At 46.2% G+C, this 14,779-nt stretch overlaps 4 protein-coding genes across 7 annotated transcripts in view; 2 read left to right on the top strand and 2 right to left on the bottom strand.

The window, feature by feature from the left end:
- Positions 1-53: 53 nt before the first annotated feature.
- LOC128888972 (coatomer subunit gamma) lies at positions 54-3,581 on the bottom strand. The gene is made up of 6 exons (XM_054146215.1): positions 3,442-3,581; positions 2,066-3,170; positions 1,409-1,988; positions 1,007-1,326; positions 734-932; positions 54-649 (listed from the first exon to the last, which is right to left on the bottom strand). Exons 1-6 carry the CDS (start codon positions 3,479-3,481, stop codon positions 263-265), a joined length of 2,631 nt encoding a protein of 876 aa, XP_054002190.1. The 5' UTR covers positions 3,482-3,581; the 3' UTR covers positions 54-262.
- Positions 3,582-3,734: 153 nt separating this feature from the next.
- LOC128889001 (uncharacterized) lies at positions 3,735-7,183 on the bottom strand. Its single transcript, XM_054146261.1, has 6 exons — positions 5,843-7,183; positions 5,221-5,371; positions 4,809-4,889; positions 4,383-4,510; positions 4,135-4,293; positions 3,735-4,056 (listed from the first exon to the last, which is right to left on the bottom strand). The coding sequence occupies exons 2-6, from the start codon at positions 5,276-5,278 to the stop codon at positions 3,826-3,828; spliced, it is 657 nt and encodes a 218-aa protein (XP_054002236.1). The 5' UTR covers positions 5,279-5,371; positions 5,843-7,183; the 3' UTR covers positions 3,735-3,825.
- A 155-nt stretch (positions 7,184-7,338) lies between these two features.
- Positions 7,339-13,104, top strand: LOC128888987 (synaptotagmin-1-like). Of its 2 annotated transcripts, none has more exons than XM_054146238.1 (10): positions 7,339-7,487; positions 8,738-8,891; positions 10,447-10,566; positions 10,728-10,819; positions 10,911-11,042; positions 11,289-11,486; positions 11,918-12,070; positions 12,137-12,257; positions 12,334-12,506; positions 12,573-13,104. In XM_054146238.1, the coding sequence occupies exons 2-10, from the start codon at positions 8,741-8,743 to the stop codon at positions 12,777-12,779; spliced, it is 1,347 nt and encodes a 448-aa protein (XP_054002213.1). In that variant the 5' UTR covers positions 7,339-7,487; positions 8,738-8,740; the 3' UTR covers positions 12,780-13,104. The 2 variants fall into 2 exon arrangements, with proteins under 2 accessions (XP_054002213.1, XP_054002212.1); XM_054146237.1 differs by lacking the exon at positions 7,339-7,487 and adding an exon at positions 7,512-7,778.
- A 260-nt stretch (positions 13,105-13,364) lies between these two features.
- LOC128888966 (mitogen-activated protein kinase-binding protein 1) overlaps positions 13,365-14,779 on the top strand; it is a 46,100-nt gene continuing 44,685 nt past the window's right edge. For 2 of the 3 annotated variants that reach the window (XM_054146202.1, XM_054146201.1), the window contains exon 1: positions 13,365-13,558. The gene's annotated coding sequence lies outside the window, so the exon portion shown is untranslated. The remainder of the gene's footprint in view (positions 13,559-14,779) is intronic. The other variant, XM_054146203.1, reaches the window with a different exon arrangement.

The following is a 14,779-nucleotide window of genomic DNA, read 5'->3' as shown; positions in this document are numbered from 1 at the left end:
AAGGAAGAAAACGGCCCATATCGGTGTGAAATAAAATAAAATCTTTAACAATATTATTTAAAGAACTGTTTTATAATAATATGTACAAAGTATTACATAGAAATGGAGGTTAACAAAACCCCGTGTTTCGCGATCATTTCTCTCGCAACGTTAATTCTCTAATACTATAAGTAAGGAATTCGTAGCATAGATTATCGACTTTCATAGCAGAAACATTCGATACACGTACGCGTACACGTACAGTTTACGTATCGAGAACGATTTATCCGACGGAAGAAACTATCAATTCGGCAACGTCTGGGTCTTGACACAAAACGGATAGTTGCATCGTTACTTGACTACCAGACAATGCTAATCTCGCACGAGCAAGAATTTCTTTTCCACCTCTGAAAATGCCGCTCAATAACAAATTATGCGAAGTAGCACCCGATTGTACGCGATTGGATCGTTCTACGGCATCCAAGCCCAAAAATCCTGTCAGACTTTGGATCGCCCCTTCCAAACTGGTTACCGACGGACCTAAAGCGAACGTTTCCTCGAGTTTGGCGAATTCTTTTGCAACAGCTGCGTCCCAAGCAGCATTGAAATCCAATCCTCTGCTACCAATTCCCCGGACTTGATCGGCCAAAGTCACTTCCAAATCTTCAAGCTAAAAAAAAAAAGGATTAAATTATTTAGACACACACAAACGAAATCGATTTGTTTTTCCGTTTCGAACGATAAAAGAACGTACCATATATTCGTCGTTGTACCCTTGCTCGGCATCTGGTTCACCTGTCACAGGATCACAGTCACGAGCCGTGAACCGAAGAGTCGTAGGAATAGTGGTGATGCTAGCGTGAACGTCTTCCGGATATTTTAATACCGTGTACGTCGTACCAGGTTCGTTGTACGGTAAACGAGGACACATAACTTCGCAGACGACCGTATATCTAAAAACAGAGAAGCGCATCGTATCTTCTCGAAAAGTACGACATTCGCGTAAATTATATTCGAATGTACTTACCCCTCCGGTGGTTCAACGGCCACTGTTACATTGTCGAGCAATTGGTCGCAAAGAGTGTTCACGCAATCGAATTGAAGAACAAGGAGTTCCGAGAACGTATGTTTGATACATTTTACGTTGTACTCCGTTTCCGATTCCGTTAACTCGAAGACGGGCGAAGACTTGAGCAGCGACGACTCGTGAATGACCATCGCCAAGTGTGGTATCTGCGACAATTTCTCCATGAAGCTTTCTTCTCGCGTCAGACGAGGTTGCTGTTGTTTCACGGTCGAGTGTACTTCCACTTGCGCGGGTTCTTCGGCCGCTTGTGCCGGTGGTATCTACAAAACGATCAAATTGTTTAAATTGTATCCGAGCATTCGGTTAACTAAACAACGTACATTAGAACGTAAACGTAGCTACCTGGGAAATATCGAACGGGTCCTCCATAGGTGTTCGCATGTAATTTCGCAGAGCCCTTTCTAAACTGGGCACCGACAAAAGAGGTGGTTGTATCAAAGGTAACACGGTTGGGTCGTTTTGTTGTTGAAGAATAGTGCAATAGTAAGCCGCGCGATCGCGGACTTCGTCGTCGGAATCCAATTGACAACGAGACAAAAGCACCAATACGTTTGGAAGCAACGGTGGGCAAGCCGCGGCGAAACGCGCCAAAGCGGTGACGGCCGCCGCGCGTACGCTGGCGCTTTCCAAGATGACGCGATTATAGATGAATCGAATGTATCTGGACGGTTGCTTCGAAGTCGGGCCTTCCTGACCGAGTAAATGCAGAATGCGAACCGCGAGAGAAATGTGCTCGCAATCTTCGATGAATTCGCACAGATGAGCCAGACCTGCCTCCTTCGCCTCTGCGTTTCCTTCCATAACCGCGATTATCGTATCCGCGATCGCTGCCTTGTATTCGAGTCCTCCTTCGTCTCTTAACATCGATGAAAGGAAGTTCATTAGAACTGCGTGTTTGCGCGGGAACTTTTGACACAAAGCTCTGGAAAAAACAGGGGAAGAATAAATCGGGAGAATAAATGCTTCGAACCTAAGATATAAGCGGAATAAGATCGTTACCTTATAGCTTGTACGACTACGACTTTAAATTCATCCGAAATCTCTGATACGAAAGTAGCAATTTGTTTCATCAGTCGATCTACCGAGCTTTCCGCTCCAGTTTTCAAGAGAGTGGTAATCGCTAATGTGGCAATCGATCTGTTCGAGTCGGTGATCAAGTTTTCTAAATCTAAATTGCAAGCGGTAACCGCTGCTGGATGAGTCATAGCAACTTTATTCAAAGTCCGGACAGCAGCGAATCTTAAAGCGGGCTTAGGAGAACCGCAAAACAGTTGTAGAACGCTAATAGCAGGGCCTATTTCTCTAGCGCCGCTTCTTCCAAGATTTACCAACGCGTGCGCCGCTTCGTATATTACCATTTCCGACTTTTGACGCAGACAAGACTCTATGAATCCTAACAGCTCTTCCCCTTCGTCGACTTCGTCCAACAGTTTACATGCCATTCTAATTAGCATACATGCCGCGTAAGGACTTTTTGGACTGGTTCTCATAAGTTTTGCGACCAACTTAATTACAGCGTGTTTGTCCGACTTGCGAGCTTGATACAAAACACCTAGAGCATGATACTGAACCATTACATTACTAGAATTCAACGCTTCTTGAGCTTCGTTTGCCCATCTGCGCGCGACATCACCGGAAACGCTTGTTAAGTGCAACGAAGAAACCAAAGCTGCGCTAGAAACAGCAGGAGAACGATCTACGATAGCTTGTTTCATGTAACGTTCGATAGCTGCCAGCATTCCCCCATCTGTGATGGTGCATAAAGCTCTTATAGCGGCGGCTCTGTACAAATCTTCTTTTCCAGTCATGTCTTTCGTTAGACTGGATGTTACTATGATCACATCCTCTGCCAAGGAGCTCAATTCTTTGATCCCTAGATAGACCAACCTCCTTAGAACAACATCTCGAGATTGGAACAGTTTGGTCATGGCAAAGAAGGCTTCGGTAGCTTCTGTGGTACCCAACTGCTCTCCTTGATTCAACAGATATAATATTTTTGTGAGGATGTGCGCGCATTTTCTTGGATTGACCGGAGTGTCATTGAAAGTACGTGCTTCCTGAAGGACGGTTGTCTTCTCCAGATTTTGAAAGGGATTTCCTCCACCTAGAAACACGAACATCACACGTGGAAGGAGGCAGTACGTACAACGGTTTGCGCGTTATTCGTTCAAATAGTACACGTAAATATTGAATGGAAACACATCGAAAACAAGCTACGCGAAACGATGGATTTCATAGAAGAAAAATGATTTTTCACTACTAGTAATCGTCCGAACTGTTTACAAGGAACTGTCATAAGAGTACGATCGATTCGTTTAACCTCGTTTATGAACTCGAGCTTATGGTAAGACAAGACGATGTTCATTCATAATTACCATCTTCTTCCTCCTTTTTGTCCCGTTTAAAGGCATTCATGTTGCAAAACCACCGCTGGAAAACTGGAAAATAACGTACACGTCACCTCAACTCTTTCACACGGGAACCATTACAATGGACACCACGGAGTCCATAGCGGCGACTAGCTAGAACTAAACGCGACCTCGGTTACGAAAGAGATACTATCGGTCGTCGATAAGGTAGTATGTTGTATTTTAAATTAGTATAAAACAAATGTTAGTTTACATTTACTTGACGGTTTGGCGAATGAAATTTAGCATACTTTCTTGTTCGTATAAATTTTTATTTCTTATATACATAACGAACTCGGTAGAATCGTAAAAAATAGATGTTACTTATATAACGAAGACGCTTCGCTCGAGTCACTCGCTTTTTTTATCTTTTTGTTGTTTGTACAAGTTTGTTAGATCAGAGATCGCGCTTTTTCCACCGGTGGGTGCAAGCGGTGGTCCAGAACGTATCCTTTGCACAGTCTTGTTTTTCACAGACGACGAGAAACTGTTTTCTTCGGAAACATCTTTGAATGGCGTTTCGTCTTTGCCCGATTTCGTCATTTCTTTGCTCCATTTTGCCAGCCAGTCGCTGGCTTTAGTCTACGAGAAATATCATAGTAAAATCTGCCTTTGCTTCTTTCGTCAAAGTCTATAATAAGTAGAGAAATTGAGTTTTACCTTCTCGACGTTACTTTCTTCGGTGTCCACGGCATTCACCTTCTCCTCCGTTCTTTTAAATTTTTCCAGTTCGCTCTGAATTTTCCGTTCCAATTGATAGTTTGCAACCGCTTGAGCCAACGGTCCGAGTTCTCCTCTCATCGCGGCACCGAACATCGCCTGTGGTAGAAAGTAGACGTTACTCTTAATCGTAAATCTCGCGTTGCTCGTAACTCGAATCATCGGAAGATCGATTTTTATTTCCTTACATCTCGACGTCTCTTGTTATCGGCAGTGCCGATCGGATCCGTTTCGGTCTGGGGTCCTAGCTCTACCAGTACTTGAAAATCCGCGTGCTCCCCGAGTCTGAAACCCACGCCGAGTCTCGAATCGGTGCCTGTTAACGAGAAGCAAACAATCATGGAGAAACCATCCAGAGACGAGGCGAATCTCCGAATTGTTTCGAGTCGGAAAGTCTCTCGGATATCGTCGCGCGTCGTAGGAAATTCAAATTGAATTCGTTATTCGTAGAAAATGTTAGGCATCTCTGTTAGGTGTCAGGCGCGCGCCGAGTGAAAGTCAAAGTTGTTGGCGCGTCGCGAGACGGCTAGGATAAATCATGAAATAAGAATAGCACGGGAAAACGCATCGGAGAAAAAGTGTGACACACGGACGTGATGCAATTGCCGTGTTACCTTTCTTTATCGGTGGAATATTGGAGTAGATCAGCGAAAGTATCGTGGGCAGCTCTTCCGGGATAATGAGACACGCAGCGTCTGAAACGATTCATTCCGTTTTAAATAACTCGGTTTATTTATAAGTAGAAAATTATACAACGTAACAAAGCCGACAGTATTATTCGTACAACTTTTTCCACGTTAGTTTGGAACGTAAAGTTTGTAACTTTCTATAATATATATATATATATATATATATATATATATGCGTATATGTTTAACTTTGCGTAATCGCTATTCAAATCAGAATATACGCAATCCGTTTAAACGACGAGTCGGACTATGATCAAGGATCGTTGCAACACGTAGAGACAGATTTTACGAAAAGTAGGCGAAGGACAGGTAGATGCGCGTAGAAATGGAGACTTACGATCGTAAAGGAAGAACAGAACGCACAGCTTTATCAGCACGTCCTTCGCGCTCGACATCTTTTCATCGGAAGGATCTTGTCGTGGTCGTGGGCGCGTATTCCGTATTCAGGTCTTCAGAACGGGTTGCATCATACCGTGCTGGCGAGTCTTCTGCGATTAAACTCGTTAATTATTTACCCTCCTCGCGCTCTGACAGTCCTTTTACAAACGGTAGCGAAATGCCGGCGCGGGCGTCGCGCTACCAATCGACAACGGTACTCTCTTTTCGCGGCGATAAGAGAAATCGAAGCCGACGCACGCGTTCACCGACGATACTTGCCAGCAAAATAGATTCGCAAACACTTTTCCGACCGAGTTATACTTTACGTCGCGACGTCGTAGCACGCTCGCGAAAATTAAACAAAATATGGTTCGTACCGTGGCGAATTGATAACCGAGTTCGAACACCACGTGTAACGCACGAGCGTCTTCCCCAATGAGTTTAACTCTCGGTTCACGATCACAGACACGCATCCGCATTTAGGACCGAGGACACCGTCGTCGAAGAAAGGTCGGCGACGTCCGTCGACTCGTCAGCTCTCGACAGAAGCGAAAACGTTTACCGCGTGTCGTTATACTTACATGAAAGTGAAATCTAAAGAGCGAGTTGGCAGGTAACGAACGCGGCTTCGAGTCGACTTACTCCAGCGAACTCGGGCTAACTGAGGGCTGACCACTGACTACCGAGACCAGTCCAGGCGCGATAGAATGCAATCGCGTTCCTTGGCACCGACGGTGCGAGAAAGACCACCGGAAAGAAGTGTTCGAGTGAAAGGAGACGCGGATCGGGGATCGAGGTCACCGAGTCCGAACGACTGTCGATGGATCGGGGATGAACTCTCTCTCTCTCCTTTTCCTCTTCGGCGTCTCCGCGGGAAGGAGAAGCCAAATTTCAGTTCCGATTCGTTCGTTTCTTCTTCGTCCGGTCGTTGGAAGGTTTACCCGGAAAACGCTGAAAATGATACGGTTGCTCGATCGAGCAACAAAAGTGAAACTCGATTACCGAGCAGTGTTATTTTCAATGGCAACTAGAAATCTTCGTTTCCTCCTTTGCGTTCAACGAGGCCGTTTAACCATTGTTTGTACAGCGGAGTTTTTCTTTGAAAATTCTGAAGCAGAAAGGCCGTGGCTCGTACAAAAGAGAAAATTCCTCGCGACGACAACGTCGCACGTCGTTATCGGTCGTTAGCCACGCGCGAGAAAAGGTGTTCCTGGCTAACGATGACATAACTACTTAAGCTCGGCTTAACGGTCGCGCTTGTCGAGAAGATGCAGTCGACGTACTAGGCTCGAAACTTTGCGGGATCAGGGTACCGCGGCTAGGAACATCGCGCTTTGCGCTTTTATCGTTACCGTTCGAAAATAGGAGCGAACGTCGTCGGATCGGGCCTAATTTGAAAACAGTCATCCGGACGGTTATACGTTCGCGGCCGACGTCGACGGACGTGCTCGGTTTAACGGTACCATCGATAGAGCGTGGACACGCGCGTGATAGCACGCGCGTTATCGGCGGTAACTCGCCGACTGACTTCCTCGTCAACCATGGCTGTTGGCGCGTGTACGGCAAAACCCTGAGAAATCAACTCCAGCTGTTCGAAAGTCCATTCGTTGGAAAGAAGAGCGCGAAAAGGTTGCTTCGTTCTTTCCATTCTTTTTCAGATTTTATGCTCGACTCGTTCCTCGTGTGCTCGATCATGTCGTTCGGTTGGACAGCTCGAAAGTCCGTAACGGACAAGACGAACGCGGCCTTGGCTTCTCGGTTTACGAGTTTCCTCGATACATAGATAAAATCGTAAAAAAAAAAAGGATAAATAAATATCAGGATCTCGTTAGATCGAGGACTTTGTAATTTTGAATTGCTCGAATCGTTTCCCGTATTCGATTAGGTTTACGCGTGAAGTCGAGGAGATCGAGGCATCGAAAGCGTCGAGTCGCGTACCGCCAGCTATCGGCGAAATAGGCAGAGTCGTCGAAGCTCGGAGAGGGGCAAGCGTAGATAGCGCGTTCCTCGTCCTATGCAGGTCCCTGCGTTCGTCGTGGTTTGTCGTTCATCGGGAGTTGACGATCGCGCACCGAGTCGTCGGTCCGGGCTGCGAAGGACGCACGCGGGTACCGATTAATCGTCCTTTCCGTCGACTTGTCACCGCGCTGACATCGAAATCGCGAACCGCGAATGCCATTCGATTCGTCCGCGACGGCGGTCATCGTGGGACATTCTTATGGTCGAGTGAGTATCGTCACGCAGAATTCGGCGAGCGTCGATCGAATCGGTCCGACGAATCTTCGAGTTCTCGACGAACGTTTGCGGACGACGCAGACGGAAGCGGACGGAACGGTGATCCCGGGAAAAACTCGATACGAGGGAACTTTTTGCTATGGCACAAAAACGAGATTCGCTTTCGATAGAAGTACTCGCGCGTACCGTCCGAGAAGTAGCGTTCGTAACGCGTGAATCGATCAACGTTAACGTGATGTCATTCTTTTTTGCGCTACGACCGCGTCGAAACAACAACTCGAGGTAAACATCTATTCGATTCGAACCGGCCATATGCTGTTCTTCGGTCGTGGTTTCCACGTTTCCCGTAACAGGTGCTCTATGCCGACGGACGCGGTCGAAAGACGCGGCGCGGAGCGGCGACGCGAGTGCGCCGAGCGAAAAAGGGAAGAAACGAGTGCGAAGGTTCCGTCCGACACACGGGATTTCTCAGAGTCCCGCGAGTACGCTTCTTGCCAAGCGGACGCGACGGTAACGAGCGCGCGCGCGCGCGAAAAGCACAAGTGTTTTCTGCGCGCGTTAACGTGGCTTATTTTTCTATTGCCTCGCGACGCGACACAGCCGCGACCCGTCACAGACATAACGCGCGAAACGCGACGTCTACACGCAAGTCTCGTTTTTCTCGTGGCCAGTTGCCCACGCGTCGACGCGGACCCTCGGATCTCGTGTACTCGAAACTAGTAAACCAATTACGACTTCCTTTTAACCTTTCGAATACGCGCCTCTCCCCGGATCTCTCGGAACTTTCGCGAAGAAAGCTAACTCTTCACACTTGTCGCACTTGTACTCGTAACCAAGAAAATGGCTTCTCTCTTCGACGGAGTATTTCGATGTCAAGGATTCTAAATCGTAAAAAAACGGTATCGATCTTGATCGATCGTTTCGAGGTCGATCGCGACGCTGGGCGCGTTTACGGTGAAACGGAAGCGCAATCGATGAAAACAGACCGCCGTAAAAATGGCGAATCTAGCTTAACCGACTCAAAGAGTTATCTTTACGACTCGCGAGGTGACGTTTCGAAGCGTTCAAAGAAAATTTATTCGAATCGCTTTCAAACGATCACGGTTTGAAACCGAACAAAGGTAGCGCTAGATCGGCTGGCTAGCTAGCAAACCTTTTTTCGTCGATGATTAGTTTATCGCGACCGACACTGTTTCGCATAGACGAGTGCACCGATAGTAACATCGAACGTGCGTTTCCAGTGAATGGTGCACGATGACTCGCTTGGCCCGTGGGGCCAAATTATCATCATCGCGGTAGCCGTGGTAGGCGTGCTAGCCATCGGTGCCATCGTGATCGTGGTCCTGTGCTTCGCGATTCCGGGATGTCTTGGATACGACTGCATCAAGAGACGAAGTAAGCTTTGCTTTTTACAAGCGTAACCTGTCTAGCAATTTTCTCGACACGTTTGCGAGCTTTGCTTCGGCGCACGCGTGCTATTGTTCGCGAAACACGTGCCGAGGAATGCAATCGCTTTTGATATCTTTGCATCAAAGGTGCTTTCGGAAGTTTACGAATTCTATCGTAGAGAAATTCTCGTTCGTCGATTCGCGAACTGGTATCTAACGCGCTTCGATTACCACGGAAAATAGACGAGATCCCTGTAACCCGGTTACGTAAAACGCCAAGTAACAAAAGAGGTTGGATATCCGCGCGGAAATGTACGATATACGTCATCGAAACGTTTCTGGTCCCGATAGGTTTTTACAACAGCACGACAACGATCGCAGCTGTCGATTTCTTTTGTTTCTCGGTGATTGCAACGACTGTGTTTGTATAACGAGTGTACGCGTTTTATTCCCTGGCTTCTGTTTTATTCTTCGTAATCACATGGGGTACACTGTAACCTTGAAAGAGGTGGCCTGCGATGGTTGGTTAAATGGAGTGGAAAAATTCATGTCAGCGTAATGCCGGAAACGCATATTTAACGAGACAAAGGTTACGGTAGAAATTGCTAAAGATTTCGCGTCAAGCGTTATCAAGGTAATCGTGGACGACAGATTGGCGCGCAACGCAAACCCGATCCGAGAGTATCGTAACGTAACTGTTGTAGTACTAAAATCATTCGAGCCGACGACGAAACGCGATTCCATCGCATCCGAAACACTGTTTATACAACAAAGAACGTTGTATTCCTCTGAAAGGAAGGAAACTTGGATTCCTGCGTCATGAATCGCGCGTATACACGACTGATACATTACGCCATTGTTCGCACATTTATATTTATACATACACGCGCTCGCGGGCGCGACGTTTTCTTCGTTTCCTCCGCGATGTTACGTAATTGGGCATGTCATCCTGCGAACAAATTGCACAGACAGCCTTCCGATAGAGTCGCGATGGCAACGCCCATCTCAACCGCACAAAAGGATTTACTAAATCCAGCATAAGTCGTCGACGCGAACGAGCTTGCGTCTCGTTGACGCGACTTCCTTTCGATTTTATCAACGTTGCCGCTATATTTAAACGTTAGCAAACGAATGTTCTTGGACGAACCGCTGAAATTAACCCGTAGAGATTGATCGCATGGAAGAACAATTACGCGTATCCCGTTTCTATGCAAATTCCTACTCGATTGTATCGTTCGATCCGTCTACTCCGAATGTGCCTTTTTCTCCAAAGCCATCGTTGAGTTCTCTTATTATAACGACGTTCTGTTATAAAATGATTAAACGGTGATTGTGTATGCGCGGGTGTCGCATCGTCGGGTTTAACAGTCGCGAAAAGCCTTCGGTCGCAGATGTTCGGCACCGTAGAAATTAGATGTTCCCCGATTCGTTTGCATGCGTTAAACGAAACATGTAATTAGCGACATCAGACATGAGTCAAACGAATCTTGGAGCGGATAGCCGCGTGGCTATTTCAGCTGTTTTCAAATTGCGTAATCAAAGGTATGAGTAATTCCTTTCAGGGAGGGAAGCAAAAAATGTGCCGTTGCGTGCTAAAAGCGGAGGAAATGAAAACTTGAAGTTGAACGATGTCAGCTACAGGTCATGGAGATTGGGTAGCCTCTACGAAGACAGCAACAATGGTACCGTATAATTATCCTTTACGAGTTGTTTGCTTGTCTCTCGCGTAACGATACAGCTGCTTGACGATGTCGACCGTTGTGTATCCTTGATGCTCGTTCGCGAAACGTTATTTCGCGAAATCTAACGCGTTCGTTTCACAAAATTCGTAAAAATTCCTCAGGTACGATCAACGAGAACGCAGCCACGAACCAACCACCTTCTTGGAACTCTAGCAATCCGCAACTCGACTACACCAATTCCTCGTCTACTCTGGTAACTTCCGCTACCTGTACCAGATTCAGTTTTAATCGCCACACATCGACTATCGCGTATTAATCTATTCCTTGCACGGCACACGTTGCAGAACCTGGTGCAAAAGACCAAGCAAAAACCAGACAAGAAACAAAGGGAATTCCCGACGGAGGTGACGTTGAGCTTGCAGTATCTACCGCCTTACGACGAAGCTGTTACAGGGAAACTTGTCGTTGGCGTCGAGGTATTAATTGATGTTCTTTTATCTGCTCCTCGTTTACGCGTTCTTAGTGATCGTTGTGGAAATCGGGTCACGAATCGTTCGATAGGTCTCGGAGACTCGCTTAGCGATGATCGTATAATTTAAAAGAAAAAGAAAAAATACAAGTACTATCGGTATACCGATAGCGTATTTAATTAGATGCAAGTAGTCGCGCGATTAGCGACGACTCATACCTTCATGCGAATTGAAACGTTTAACGATGCGCAGGCGGTGTCCGGTCTTCCTCCAAAACAATACAACTGTACGTTGGAGCCATACGTGACTCTGAACATTATGAAGCAATCCTGGAGCCACAGGAAACGGCAAAAGTTGCACAGTTTCCGAACGAGAGGCGTCAGGCATACGGCTAGTCCCATTTTTAAAGAGACTTTCGTCGTTGCAAACGTAAAGCCCCACGAAGTTAAGGTACAGGCGTACTTATGTTTTTTTATCTCGAGCCTGCGCGCGTTTCAGTGTTGTATTTAATTCAAGGTCTCGAAACACGTCACTCTGGCATAAGTTAAAGCGCGTCTACGACGAGAGCTGTGCATGCATTTGAACGTTAGAAAAAATATTGTTTATGTCTCGGTAACGGAATCTTGAATAATCGTCACAAAATTTGATATGGAATTTTGTTTTTTTCTTTTTTTTTCTTTCTTTTTTTACGATGGAAGAAAGTGGAAACGGTTGGTCGAGAAAGCAGCCGCACCGAGTACGCGAACGTACCCGTATGTTCGCGATGCAAATATATTTTGCGCGACGCGGGTCGCGTGTTTCGTCGTACCGTTACGAAAACGATTACTCGTCCTAGAAATTACGCGCTTTTGCCTGGTTTCACTCGATCGTCTCTTTTATAGGAATGGATCCTTGATTTAGCGGCGCACGATCACGATAGGTACGCCAACGACACGGAATTGTGTACCTTAAAGATACCGATAAAGGAGCTGAAGCACATTTTGCAAAGTCCGGAGATCCACATGTTCAACTTCAAGATGAAACCGTCCAATTTGGTATTGTCTCGTAGTACATTAATTACTTTGGACGAAACGTTCGATGACGCTCGTTTCTTTTTGCAGGAGTTTGGAAATATTTTATTAGGTATAAGTTACTTACCCACAGCTCAGAGACTGACGATAAATGTTATGAAAGTGCGCGACGTGAAGTTTACACCGGCGGTGTCGAGTTTAAAAGACTTCAGTGAGTATTGAGTGAATTCGATCGCGAGAAAACGATACATCGACGACTCGTACCGCGTACAATGTATTCGTTTCAGATCCGTATGTCAGAGTATTGATGCTAAATGCCAGAACAGGACAGAAAATAAAGAAAAAGAAAACGAAATTTGTTCGCGCAAGTTTGCAGCCAGAGTTGAACGAAACCCTGACGTTCGATGTAACGTACAATCAACTGGACATCGTACAATTTCTCGTGGTGCTGTGTAGCAAGGTCCGGATAAACGTACATTCGAATCGACGAATGAAAATAAACTAACGATCTTGTTAAATATTTCAGAACCTACCTGCCGACGTCCGTACGATCGGTATGGATCATCCGAGCGACAGCGAGGACTCGGTAAACGCGAGCTATAAGTCGAAAGACGTTCACATCGGCAAAGTTGCTCTCGGGAAAGGAGTCAGAGGGCCAACGGAGAGATTGCATTGGTTCTCCGTGCTCCAAAATCCTAGAAAACTCGTTACCGTGTGGCACGTATTGAAATAGCGGCCACGAGCGCATGATTTTCTACATATGTATAACGAATAATCGGAGCTTTATCGCGATTGAAATTGTACGAAATGTTCGAATAACAGGGATTGGGTAGTTAATCGGTTGTCGGCGAAAATGATTCTATTTCCGATAATACTTGACAATTTTACGATACAACGATAATTATAGGTATAACTTGATGTCAGCGAATACAACTTGAACCAAAGATGGCAAATCTTATAAGTATTTATATAATTCCGTTAATATTGTACATCGAATATTATTTAAAACGTGACAAAGTGAATAGCGCGTTGAAAATATATTTACTTTGTACTTGTTGCACGTACTGTGTAATCATTGTCCAAAGTTACTTTTAATACAGCGATATAAAACGTAACAACATATCCCAGGGATGACGATTACATCGTTAAACTTCCCACGACCTATCGTTCAAATTGTCGTAAAAAGAGAAAGGCGAAAGATGAGAAAAAGGCGGATTCAAAATATGGCGGGAACAGACAGCGCCGCGAGAGTTCCGCCTCTCCTCGAGAGAGGGCGACACGATCGCCTCGGGCGTCTCGTAGCAACGTCGACGGTAGGTGCCCACTGCCCAGCCAGCGAGCGAGCTTCGGTCTTCACTTCAGTCTGTTTTGTGACTCGTGAGTGTGTTGTGTTCGTCCCTGGTCGTGTTCAGTTTATTCGATTATCCTTTTTTTCGTCGCGAGTTTGTAGTTGCGTCGCCCGAAGGAAAGAGTGCCGAGTGTTCGAGCAAGGACGTGAACGTGCAACGAACGGTGAGTAACCGTTTTGTTCCGTTAACATCCTGGACAGTTTCCTGCGGACCCATAGAGCTTGCGTTGCGAGCTGGAAATGTAACCTCCAAACGCTCTCCGAATCCTTCCACGTAGAACATAATTCGTAGCATTTATCTTTCTCGCGTTGTACGTTATGCGCGTAGAACCCATTCGCGTTATCGCTGATTTTACGATTACGTACGCGAATAGGACAGCCGGCTTTGCCAATCGTCGCGCGTTCCATGCGTTTGAACGAGAATAAAACATCGCGTCTCGCGGTAGTGTCAACCGTTTTTGAATATCATCCAATAGCAACGCCCGAATCCTCGGTTCGCGATACTTGAAAATTTGTGACCGATCGAGGCCAGAATTTGCCTAGAAGCCGACCCATTCGCGATCGAGTCGACGCATCGGCTCGATAATGTCGCACGCGAGTGCCTTTTAGAAAGAATCGGTCGTATCCACGAAATATTTCTCGTTCACGTGCTTTGCTGTCACGCTTCTTTGGACGGAAAACGAACGCGTCCGCTACCTGCCGACGGAATCGAGTTTGACCTGCTCTTTCGACCGTTGGCCATGCCGCCACCCCCTGTTCTTTTTCCACTGCGGCTAAAGTGAATTTAAGTAGCCCGTCGTAAGCGTCCGTCGCGTCGTAATCCGTAATCCCACCAAACAATTTCATTTCCATAGGCGCATTCGTTTCGTAGACAGACGTTTTGTAGAAAGTAAAAGGAAGAGAGTCTCGTCTCGTCTCGTTATACGCACGATAACGTTGTTTCGAATGAAATGGAATCAAACGCGATATCAATTTGCACGAAACGACCGTATCGTGATTTGTTCGTTGCAAACGCCAAGAAGATAACGATTAGAGCAACATTTTTTAGTACATTGCATTCGCCTTAGTTTTAGTATAGGCTAGCATATTCGCGAGATGCCAACGTATTTGCATCGAAATGGTCGGATTTACTTCCTCGCGAGTGGATTCCCGCCATATCGGCAAGGTCGCGCTCAGGATACTCGTAGGTCATGTTATGATTTCTTTATTTCTTTGTTCTACGCGTTTTACACAATGGGTAGAGACAGACGAGATTTTATTCGATCGATACGGTCCGAAGTCGGTGTCGACGACAAGGAAGAGGTTACCGAATTAATCGAACTTCGTATTCGATTGACACTTCTCGCGAATGTATCGAAATTGTATCTCGTATCGTTTCGAACGAT

This window comes from Hylaeus anthracinus, unplaced genomic scaffold (genome assembly GCF_026225885.1).
Source record: "Hylaeus anthracinus isolate JK02 unplaced genomic scaffold, UHH_iyHylAnth1.0_haploid 11994, whole genome shotgun sequence".
NCBI classification, from domain to species: Eukaryota; Metazoa; Arthropoda; class Insecta; order Hymenoptera; family Colletidae; genus Hylaeus; species Hylaeus anthracinus.
Note: the sequence above shows the minus strand (reverse complement) of the source record. Positions and strands in the feature narration are given on the sequence as shown.